Source organism: Amyelois transitella, chromosome 23 (assembly GCF_032362555.1).
Source record: "Amyelois transitella isolate CPQ chromosome 23, ilAmyTran1.1, whole genome shotgun sequence".
Classification (NCBI taxonomy): Eukaryota; Metazoa; Arthropoda; class Insecta; order Lepidoptera; family Pyralidae; genus Amyelois; species Amyelois transitella.
The window spans coordinates 7,179,425-7,191,797 of record NC_083526.1 but is presented as its reverse complement, the minus strand read 5'-3'; the positions used below and the strand labels follow the sequence as shown (position 1 = coordinate 7,191,797).

Below are 12,373 nucleotides of genomic sequence, written 5' to 3'. Positions count from 1 at the left end.
CCACGATCCCTGCATACTTTTTTCGCTTCATCTACATTCATTATTCTCTACATGCAAGCGGTAAGAATACATACATAGTTTTTTTACGGTTTACATAATTCTCGTCAAATAAAAATTCTTTGAAATCAAAAGTGGATTTCAAATTCGCTAAGCAAAATTTACCATAACCTCGAACATTCGTAAATCGTGAAATGGAATAGGCACGTGTAGAACAATTGAAATCAATTAAATTCCATGCTGTCTCGTACACAAGAATAATCGATTTTGTATGGTTGTATGTACGTCTATTACTCAGAAATTGTTCGCGGACGGACCATGTTAAGACATAGAATATATTTTGTGTTGGTAAGTTTTTTTAAATTCATACATATATATAATCACGTCCTATGCGGGGAAGACAGAACGGTTTTGAAAAGACTGATAGGCCACGTTCAGCCGTTTGGCATTATGATAGAATTTAGATTTATATAGCGACAGGTTGCTAGCCCGTCGCCTAAAAGAAGAATCCCAATTTTATAAGCCTATATCCCTTAGTTGCCTTTTACAACATCAACATTTGTTTTTTTTTTTAATTTTCATAACCTAATTCAAAATATGGGAGATAGCGAGCCACAAAGAAAAGCATTACCATTTAAAATTATTATTAAAAGCAAAACCTATAAGTATACAACGCAATTACGGGTGATATACAGGGTGACATTTAAAATAACTGCATCCTTTTAAACATAGACTATACCCATGCTTCTGAGCTGTTTGAGCCTATTTTTATTTAAATTAAACGTTGATGACGTTTAATTTAAATAAAAATAGGCTCAAAAGTTTTTTAGGGGTTTTTAAATGTGACGTAGTTACGTCACACGCTTTATTAAAGACCAATACTACAAAAAGAAATTATAACTAAACATGTAAATACATTTCTGAAAAATAAATTATTTTTCTAGTATCAAGATCAAGTAAAGTACAGAGTTGTCGAGATCGCTCAGCTGAATGAATTGTGTCGTTGACCTCTGAATCTTACGCGTCGCTTTTCCGCCGGCCGGGGTGATGTGACGTATTTAGGATCGTGGATTTTGATACTTTTATTTTTTTTTCGTACTTTCTGAAATATGAACCGATATTTTTCTTTTAACGTTTTAAAATATCCTTTAGATGAGTACACTTAACAGTTAAATTTATGCAGTTGAATTAAAAGTCACCCTGTATGTACATCTGTATGTGGCCCACTGTACTTAAATACTTATTAACTTTCACCCATAGATATTGGTACAATATAGTAATTGTAAAGTCTCATTCCATTTTTATTTATCATCATTTTTCATTGTTTCAATTCCATCACTAAGCCATAAATCTGAACGTGGCCTGTCAATCTTTCGAGGCTGCTGACTCTGTCTACTCCCAAGATATATAGACGTGATTATATGATTGATTTGATCCCATTTTTTCTTTATACAGGTATCCTTAGCGATTCCAACATTTCTGGACGGAAAACCACCTAGTTATAGATCAAGTAAGTACATTATTACTACACTTTCGCCCAGGACATAGCTCAATAGCTCCCTTGGGAATTAAAAAAAAAACTTGATGAAATGATAATAATTAATAAATATACGGGACAAATTATACAGATTGAGTAAGCCTCGAAGTAAGTTCGAGTCTTGTGTTACAATATAATAACACAACGATGCTATCGATCTTAAAATTATCTCTCGTCACTCTTACCTGCGACGTTTTACCTAAACGTCTCAAACTTGGATGAAGCGAAAGAAGTATTCAGGACAATGGTTATAGGAAAGATGTACCCTAACCTTAGCGTTTCAGGTGTGGTCACTAACGGCAAACCGATCCTGAGACTGAGGGATGACTCGTCTCAACATGAGGACGAAGCGGCGATAATACCAGATGACAAGAACGAAGATGCGAAACATGACACAGGTAACTTATCATTGTTAATAAAAATTCAAAAAAAAATTTAAATTCAAAATTTTTATTCATTATTATAGGATACTATTATATCACTTAATAATTGTCGTATGGTTTAACAACTTGGTTGACGTCAAATAAATTACTTAAAAACTAAGTTTACTGCCGCTTCCAAGGCGTCAGTGCAGAAGAAGCGGTAATAAACTAAATAGCCGTGCGTTTCCCAGCGCCAATAGAAAAAAAAATGGGACGACTCCGTCTCTTTCCCCGTGGATGTCGTAAAAGGCGACTAAGGGATAGGTTTATTAAATACCTACTACTAATACTTAAACTTGGTATTCTTCTTTAAGGCGACAGGATAGCAACCTGTCACTATTTGAATCTCAATTCTATCATTAAGCCAAACAGCTGAACATAGCCTATCAGCCTTTTCAAGACTGTTGGCTCTGTCTACCCCACAAGGGATATAGACGTGATTATACCTATGTATGTATGTATATAAGTTAATTACATACATATAATCACGTCTATATTCCTTGCGGGATAGACAGACCAAGAGTCTTGAGCAGACTGAAAGGCTACGTTCAGCTGTATGTTAATTGTATTTGTGATTCTCAATTCCATCGTAAGGCGGTACAGCCGAACTTGGACTTTCAGTCATTTCATTACTGTTGTCCCCTGTCTACCTCGTAAAGGATGGAAACGTGATTATATGTGTACCTATTTACAATTGTAAATATTTATAAATTGATTTATAATATGTTTTTATTGTTATACTCTGGCGTTAGTTACCTTACATTAGTTTTTTTTTTATTTCACAACCTTCTTTTGTAACCTGACCCAGATTGGATCATGGTTTTACATCCTGAATGTGTAGGTTTCCTCACGATGTTTTCCTTTACCGTAAGAACAAGGTTAGGAAACAAAGAATCATTTCCTACCTGGAAATGTATAAAACAGTCTTTCCCTTAGTCGCATTTCACAACATACATGAGAAAGAAAGTGGTTCTATTATTAAGTGTCCAGAACCACACGGCCTTCCATCACCAACACTACATTGTTTCAGTATCATCAGAAGTGCCACTGGAAGACGTGGACAATCCAGAAGCCTGGGTGGAGGATGCCCAGGAGGCAATAGCCAGGATCCAGGAAGACCTGGGTTCTAAGAACGCTGAGCCCTTCATCAAGAAGCTGATAAATGGTAAGTTTTGTACGACAGTATGCTTTTACTCGCTCGCAGCTACGTCCGCGCGAATTTATCGCCACCTACACGTGTGAAAGGGTTTAGCTTTTATATACTCTGTACCTAATGTAACCTAACACCTCGCGTTAGTTTCACTTTTTTATCTTAATAGGCTATTTGACAAAGTTCTAAAAACTATCTTAGTGTATTTATTTGTTTATAAGGAGCCCTACAAAAATACTTTTCTGCCTTTATTACCGCTATTTTATTAAAAAATCGAAAAAGAAAATGAAATATTCAAATATGCCGCCAAAACGCGACTTTTAGCAATATGGCGGCCATGGCATGCAGTGACGTAAATTTCGTGTAAATATCATACAAAGCTTGTTGGTGTTTCGAAAAGTTTTGATTTTATCTTGTTTTATTTAACTTGTGCCACGTCATATGTGTGAAAATTATTAAAATGAGTTCCTATAAATGTTGTGCAGTGCCTCAATGCACTAATACAACAATAAAATCTCCTACGAAACTGTTTTTTTCTTTGTCTCGATGGATTTGAATATTCGCAAGAAGTGGTTTCAGATCATGATCTAAGATCAGTGGTTACCAAGATATAATTACATTGATGTTTCCACATTCCTCAGTTCGGCAGCAAACGTTTGAAGAAGACGCCAACCATTATTGCGTCCACTTTTGGTAGGTTTCGACTGTCAGCTTTCGCGGAATTGGTTTCCATTATTAAATACCTATGTTATCTGCGTAATCCTGAGCGATCAAACACTTATAAAATCTTGAAAAATAATAGCGAACACTAAGGAACGGTACGATCCACAGTCTGTTTATGGATAATTGACGTCATAATAGAAATAGCCAATCACGTTCGTTTTTAGTCACGTGACAGCTGCATAAATAAACCTAATTTTCTGAGACGGATTTTGTTAAAATAATGCAATATTTTTATCTCGCGTTATTACAAATCGTTTCAAAAAAATAATATTAAGACTGATGACATAAAAGAAATGTATATTTTTAATACAGTCAAATAGCCTATTAGCTTCAGAGATATATTACATTCAGTAATAGTCAAGCATACGGATATTTTGCTCTCTATCTCAAGGTCAAAGCGGAAGTCGGTCGCGAAAGGTACATAAATCGTGTTTGAACATCAAGTCGATATTAAAACAAAAGTTTCGATATCGATTCCCATTTGGGGGCCGACGACGTATCCGGCTAAACCCTTTGCGACATCTACAAAATAATACAGGTTTTTTTCAAATTCCACGGTAACTAAAGCTTTTAGCGGGACGAAAAGTGCCCTTGAAAATGAGATGGAGCGGTCCTATTTTTTTTATATTGTTGCCGAGAACCGCACGGCGAAAATAAAATAAATCTATAGAATTTTATAATTCATTTTAGATGCAAAAAATTACTTTCGCGTAAGGATGAGCGACAAAGGTAAACTATATGAACTCTCTCAATTAAATCGATTCTAATTTATGTTACACATTTTAACTTTTAAACCAACTTTTAATTTAATAAATGTAGAACAATTTACTATATACAACAAAATAAATTTCAATAATATTTATTAATGTACACATTACTTACATTGTATATTTGGATTTCATAAAAAAGTATAAATTATAAAACCTGCCGCTAAAGTATGGCACGTGCGACGCTTTATTTATCGCGCGAAAATCTATCGCTATCCCGTGATACATCATAATAAAAAGCGAAATAAATATATTTTTTCGCGCGATAAAAACGGCGTCGCGCGTGTTATTCTACTTGGGCTGGTGAAGCAGCCACTGCTCGGTACTACATTATCTATACTAATATTATAAAGCTGAAGAGTTTGTTTGTTTGAACGCGCTAATCTCAGGAACTTACTGGTTCGAATTGAGAAATTCTTTTTGCGTTGAATAGACCATTTATCGAGGAAGGCTTTAGGATATATAACATCACGCTACAACTATTAGGAGCAAAGAAATAATGGAAAATGTAAAAATTAATTATCCTTGAGGGCTTCAATGATGCCCAAAATAACTATTCTACGCGGACGAAGTTGCCGGCACAGCTGGTGGTTTTATAAGTAAACTGTGATAATTTTCTAAGTGTACTTAATTTTTTTTATTTATTTATTATATTTCCACAGTCGTTGATGGTAAGTAAGAATATTATCATACTATAGTATTATAAATATAAGTGCCGTGTGGTACCCGGCACCAATTATAAAAAAAAATTCTCCTCATTTCTTTGGATGTCGTAAAGGCGACTAAGGGACACAAACTTGAGATTCTTCTTTTAGGCGATGGACCAGCAACCCGTCACTATTTGAATCTCAATTCTACTATAAAATTAAGCCAAACATCTGAACGTGGCCAATCAGTCTTATTAAGACTGTTGGCTCTGTCTACCTCGCATATAGACGTGAATATATGTATGTATTATAAATGCGAGGTTTGTTTGTTTCAGTATTAACTTTTCACATTTAAGCAATCTCTATCAAATTTTGCACACACAATGCGAATTACGGAAAACCGCGGGAAAATGTTAGTGATTATAATTTTTTTAATAACATCTAATTTATTTTATTATGTACCTTATATTCTCTCATTTATTATTGCATTTCCTTCGTTGGGTAAAAAATTTAAAGTATGTTAATAAAGCAAGTCATACATTTTTTGTTTTTTTTTTTTTTTACAAGTAATATTCCATTGACACAATGCTATTATATTTTAGGAAAAACAAAATTATCCCTTGAGAAAATTGAGGAGGAAGAGTTAGAACAACCCATTGCGAGTAAGTTATTTGTTACATATAATCACGTCTTCATCCTTCACGGCGCAAACAGAGCCAGTAGTCTCGGAAAGACTGAAAGGCCACATTCAGATGTAGGCATGGCTTACGATAGAATTGGATAGATTAAGATAGTGTTGAAGCACTAAATATAACTTGGATCTTTTTAATAAATTAGGAAATCTTTATTTTCAACTACCTACTTTGATACACAAAACATCTATATATTTTCAGATTCTATTTTTATTTATTTACTTTCTTACATCTACATCAACTATATACATCAATTATAACATATTATCCTTAATGCTGCCCTTGTGGATTCACTCAAACTGCAATTGAACAAATCTATCTCATTCGATATGAGATTGAGTGTGCGTATGCGCGCGTCAGTGAAGCCCGCGATAGATAAGTCCGTGCGTGTGGAACCACCAATAGAGTTGACCGGCGCCGGCGCCACACACACCTATCACTGTATGGCACTGCAAACCCGATTGATGCAAGTTGATCAAAGTGAATAGTTGTTTCTCTAAGCACTCTCATCACGTACAATACAAGCGTCATACTCCTTCTAACTCTCAATTCGTTGTATCTCACCATACCTAATATAAATGAGGTTGTCATTTCTAGAGGGGTCACGTACCAATGAGGTCGCACTAAACAGATAGTGACAAGTTACTAGCCCATTGCCTTTTAGGAGATCAATTTGTTGCATGAAAAAGAATTAAAATTGTCAGATTTTTTTACCGTGCGGCTCCCGGCACCAATCTATACATATAATAAATCTGTAGAAGGGTCAATTCTGTACATTGAAAATATTGAAAAAGTAAATAACAGGGGGTATTACTGGATGGATACCAAACACAAACATGTGATTAAAAAAATTTTTGTCTGTCTGTCTGTATGTTCAGGCATCACGTGAAAACTAACGGTTCGATTTTGATGAAACTTGGTATAATTATTCCTTATTATCCTGGGCATAAAATAGGATACTTTTTATCCTGGGAAAAAAAGAAAAAAAAATCTTAATTTTTCAGTTTATCCATAGACGTTGTTCTGTAGAACCGCGAACACATGTTACGTTACCCGCAGTGGATTTAGCGCCGTAACATATAGCGCCGAAAGTCGAATTTAGCTTGAACCGTTTGCGGCACACGAGGGTCGCTACTAATTACTATGAAAAAAATACTTTAGTCCGGTCAATCTAGACATTCGAAGCTACATTAATTCCCATTAAGCTGAAAATTAGTATAATTGCTTAACACACAATCAAAAGCATTATTTCAAAATTCCCCATGGTTCCGGTTTTAGGAAAAAAAATTACCCAAGATCAAAGGTAAAAAATGGGTGTTTCGCGATTGACTTCAAAACGATAGTTTTTCAAATCGGAAAATTACCTCAGACATAAATTGTAGATCATAAAGTTATCTATAAAAAAGGTATCAATAATTTTTTTCAATAAAGCTACCGTTTCTGAGATCTAACGATGCAAAAAGTTGCAAGCGTAATTTGCACACATTTCCACACCACCTCTGAGGTAGTGTACTATAAGCGCGTTTTTTTAAACATTTTTAATATTAAACTTGAAAAAGTCTGAAATAGGTTAGAATAAACACGTGTTTTCACAACGCAGTGGCACTCAAGACTAACTTTCGCATATATTATATTAAAAAAATAGAATAACCTTAAGTGTAAAAATTATCTTAGGACAATAATAGAGATTACAATTAAATCAAATTAAAACTAAAACTACTTATAAAAAGAAAGAAAAAAGATGACTACAAACTAAAATTTAATTTATAAATTGTACAGTCCCTGCATAGTATCAACATGTGGGAGTGTGCCCAGAAGGCTGGCAGCATTGCTAATTTGAATGGCAATGCTGATTCTCTGAGCCACATAATTTCCAGCCCTCCGGTCAAGAGATACCTTAATCAGCTTTTTCGACAATTGTCAGAAAAGCTGATGGGCAGATAGGCACCCCGGTCCCAGAGTTTCTACCCCAAAAGGTTTAAAAGTATAGGTATTACCGATACCTACATATTGGCTCCTTTTGAGGTTTTTTGCCTCTTATGAAGCAGAACCGGCCGTAGATTTAGTAACCTGAAGATGAGACGGCGCAAGTGTGTCGACACAAGTAGCATTCCATACCAAAGGCCGCCCCAATCTCCAGGGTACCAAAGTCATACCATCCGGTCTCTTGGCATGGATGGTGGCAAGAGCACGGAGGATTATATTATTTAGGGCGGCATGGCGCCCTAAACGGCCGGCACTCCCAGGGCATGAGAGGTCGTGGTGTCCATAGCCGTCAACTGCATCCCCGCAAGGACTACTATTATTCAAGACTAACGGTATTTCATGTGTTGAGCATTCTGAGATAAAGCAGGTATACGACCCTAGCCACGTACACAATTAAACAGAGAGACAGATGTTGTCTCAAGGTTTCACTACAGTATAAATGAAGGGACTGGGTTTCATTATACTTATGTATATTTTATATTTTGAATTCAAGTTAAAATTACCGACAGAACAATATTTTTACTCATATTACTGCTACACAGAGTACTCGTATATACGAGACGTGCTTATGCATATTATGACGCTTGCAACTTTTTGCATCGTTATATCTCAGAAACGTTAGCTTTATTGAAAAAAAAATATTTAATCCTTTTTATAGATAATTTTATGATCTACAATCTATGTCTGAGGTAATTTTCCGATAAAACTTACCGTTTTGAAGAAAATCGTGAAAAACCCATTTTTACCATTGACCTTGGGTAATTTTTTTCCTTAAACCGAAATCATGGGGAATTTTAAAATAATGCTTTTGAATGTGTTTTAGACAATTAGACTCATTTTCAGCTTCATTCTTATTTTTTGGTCTTAATTGACCGGACTACTTACTACTGAACGCGAACTCAACAGCAGTAGCTCAATAGAGGGATCTCCTTAATTATTATAGGCCTAGCCGTAATTGGGTCCAAAGATAGGTATTGATAAGATGTCATTGTCAGAGTTAATCAAAATGAAGATATAAACCATCCACGCGAAGACCGACATCCGCGCGGACGGAGTCGCGGGAGGAAGCTAGTATAAAATAGAATACTTAAGCCCTCCGCCTTACCATGGATGTCGTAAAAGGCGACTAAGGGATAGGCTTATAAACTTGGGATTTTTTTTTTGGCGATGTGCGAGCAACCTGTCGCTATTTGAATTTCAATTCTATCATTATGCCTAACACCTGAGCATGGCTTATCAGGCTTATAAGACTGCTTACTCTGTCTACCCCGCAAGGGATGGAGACATATTTTTTAAAAAGGTAAATGAAAAATAAATCTTTCACTTAGCTATTTTACTTTTAATTAGGTATATATTAACTTAATTCAAATTTTAGGAGCCAAGAAGGCCAAGTTGTGGTCAAATAAGAGAGAAGAAGACGATCATCATGCAGTACGTAAGTTTGGATTTTTTATTACATTAAATACATACATACATAAAATCACGCTTCTTTCCCGGAGGGGCAGAGACTACCTCTTTCCACTTGCCACGATCTCTGCATACTTCCTTCGCTTCATCCACATTCATAACTCTCTTCATGCAAGCTCGGCGGTTTCGGGTACTCCTGACCTGATCCTTTGCCAGGACGTCCTTAATTTGATCCGTACGTCTAGGCCTTCCCACTCCATTTATAACGTATTTTCTGTATCTTGTATGAATTCATGCATTTTGTTTATGTATTTTTCAGTATGCATGTGCACTTTATCGCACCGACAACTTAAAGATATTCTGTTTGGTCAGCTGGTTGACTGGTAGAGAATTCCAAACGGCATTAAGTTCGTCTTCTGTAATTTTTTTTTGTGCAATAAAGTTTTAAATAAACAAATAAAATGTGTTTTATTTCCAGAAACCCCGGAATGGATACCAGACATGAAGTCTTACGTGAGATATCTGGTAGATAGACATGGGAACCAAACTAAAATTAATATTCATATGAAACCTATCGTCAGATGTGAGTTTCATAAAGTTTTTGGTCTCTGGAGGGTACGAAGTGAACGAAATGTACTGTTACTTAATGATAGAATTGATATTCAAATAGTGACAGGTTGCTAGGCCATCGATTATAAGTATCCCAAGTTTATATGCCTATTCCTTACTCGCCTTTTACGACATCCATGGGAAAGAGATGGAGTGGTTCTATTTTATATATTTTGGAGCGTAGAATCACACGGCACTTACTTTTTGTTTCTGGAAATTCCTATATTAGCGACATTTTGCGCAAAAGGTTTTCTTTACGAAACCGATCAACCAGACATATGAAAAATCTTTCCCTAAGGTTTAAAAATAAAATTATAAATATTTCGCTCTTGTTATGTGAAAAAATCCATATAATACTTATATAATTTGGTTGAACATTGCATTGTCTATTTTTAAGGGATTTTTATATCAATTAAGTATAATTTCTTTTTCAGCTGTGGAGAAAGCGAATCATGTCATTATTCAAGACATTGACGGTATGTTTAATTTCCTCTTTCTTTCTACCAATTAACTTTAGCAAAATTTAATTTAGAAAATTTAATAGTAGCTATATTTTTTTTGTATATAATAATTTAATAAGCTGTAATAATGCGTATTCACTCTTGCCTTGAAAATCCCCAAGTTTTATGTATGGGGAAGAGAGACGCATGGAATTCCAAATCTTATATAAAATAAGTTCTTTTTGTTATAATTCATGTGGAATATACTAACTATATGTATATGACGGCCTCTGTGGCGCAGCGGTAGTGCGCTTGTCTGTGTCGTGAAACGAACTTTCTCTGATTGGCCTGGGTCTTGGATGTTTATCTATATATATGTATTTACTATAAAATATGGTATCGTTGAGTTAGTATCTCGTAACACAAGTTTCGAACTTACTTCGAGGCTAACTCAATCTGTGTAATTTGTCCCGTATATAAAAAAAAATCTATATTAATATTTTTCTCTTACGTTTTTGTGATAACATAATGTAAATTCATTGGTCAATTTATTTTATTTTTCGTTTACAGTTGATCAGTTTGGTAAGTGAAATGGGTTTAAGTATATAAGTATACCCTATCAATTCCGCGGGAACTCTGGGATAAAAAGTAGCCTATGTGTTATTCTGGGTCTTCAGCTACCTACATACCAAATTTCATGGTAATCGGTTCAGTAGTTTTTGCGTGAAAGAGTAACAAACATCCATACAAACTTTCGCCTTTATAATAGTAGTAGGATAGGATGTATGGGTTTAAGTATATACCTTGTTGTACTCATATTATGCAAATAAAAGTTTGAATTTGAATTATTTTTTGTTTTGGTTATAAGAACACAACATTTTTTATGCTAGTTCCCGGCACCAATATAAAAAATAACAGGACCACTCCATCTCTTTTCCATCGATGTCGTAAAAGGCGACTAAATGATAGGCTTATAAACTTGAGATTCTTCTTTCACATTTTTTTTTCAAGCCACACTACATCTGCCTATTTTTTATGTCTATGGTTTGACTATTGATAGTTTTTTATCGTATCGAAAGTTTTATTTATCTAAAAACTCGGGAGCAATAAATGATTAATCTTAATTTCTTATTTTACAGGAGAAGTGCAAATTAAATATAAATCAAAAAGAGATAAACAAACCTGAATATATACATATAAGCTTGAAATATAACTATTTATTTTTCAAAATGTGTTTTATTTTATATTTTATATCTGTCATGAAAAAAGTGTCGGAGTTCTCGGGGTGTCCCAGCCCTAGAGAAGGCTTCCCCCGCTGGCAGATAAGGGGAAATCCCGTCAGGTAATTAGCAAATGCTTACCTGAAGACTAGGAATGAAACAAAATAGCTCCCGCGGATCAACAAATATGGCCGTTGTACATACATACATACATACATATGGTCACGTCTATATCCCTTGCGGGGTAGACAGAGCGAACAGTCTTAAAAAGACTGAATGGCCACGTTCAGCTATTTGGCTTAATGATAGAATTGAGATTCAAAAAGTAACAGGTAGCTAACCCATGGTCTAAAAAAAGAATCCTAAGTTTGTAAGCCTATCCCTTAATCGCCTTTTACGACATCCATGGGAAAGAGATGGAGTGGTCCTATTCTTTTTTGTATTGGTGCCGGGAACCACCGTGGTGCTGTATTTTATCTGATTTTAAACTTTCCCGTTCATTATACATACAGGGTGACATTTAAAACAACTGCATCCTTATAAACATAGACTATACCCATGCTTCTGAGCCTTTCAATACTACAAAAAGAATTTAAAACTAAACATGTAAATAAATGTCTGAAAAATAAATTATTTTTCTAGTATCAAGATCAAGTTGTCGAGATCGCTCAGCTGAATGCATTGTGTCGTTGACCTCTGAATCCTACGCGTCGCTTTTCCGCCGGCCGAGGTGATATTACGTATTTAGGATCGTGGATTTTGATACTTTTATTTTT

At 35.1% G+C, this 12,373-nt stretch overlaps 1 protein-coding gene across 3 annotated transcripts; it reads left to right on the top strand.

The window, feature by feature from the left end:
• Positions 1–249: 249 nt before the first annotated feature.
• LOC106129283 (uncharacterized) lies at positions 250–11,553 on the top strand. 3 transcript variants are annotated; one of them, XR_009657352.1, is made up of 6 exons: positions 250–1,932; positions 2,987–3,121; positions 5,846–5,905; positions 9,297–9,352; positions 9,807–9,911; positions 10,372–10,440. XR_009657352.1 is itself a non-coding variant. In XM_060950962.1 (6 exons), the coding sequence occupies exons 1-6, from the start codon at positions 1,779–1,781 to the stop codon at positions 10,446–10,448; spliced, it is 591 nt and encodes a 196-aa protein (XP_060806945.1). In that variant the 5' UTR covers positions 250–1,778; the 3' UTR covers positions 10,449–11,553. The 3 variants fall into 3 exon arrangements, 2 of the variants coding, with proteins under 2 accessions (XP_060806945.1, XP_060806946.1); XM_060950962.1 differs by having other exon boundaries at positions 9,297–9,356; positions 10,372–11,553; XM_060950963.1 differs by lacking the exon at positions 10,372–10,440 and having other exon boundaries at positions 9,807–9,955.
• Positions 11,554–12,373: the final 820 nt, after the last annotated feature.

Coding starts and splice junctions, on each gene's coding strand:
- LOC106129283 (XM_060950962.1), top strand. CDS start 1,779: ATGGTTATAGGAAAGATGTACCCTAACCTTAGCGTTTCAGGTGTGGTC. Junction 1,933..2,986: donor AGATGCGAAACATGACACAG/GTAACTTATCAT, acceptor ACATTGTTTCAG/TATCATCAGAAGTGCCACTG. Junction 9,357..9,806: donor AGACGATCATCATGCAGTAC/GTAAGTTTGGAT, acceptor TTTTATTTCCAG/AAACCCCGGAATGGATACCA.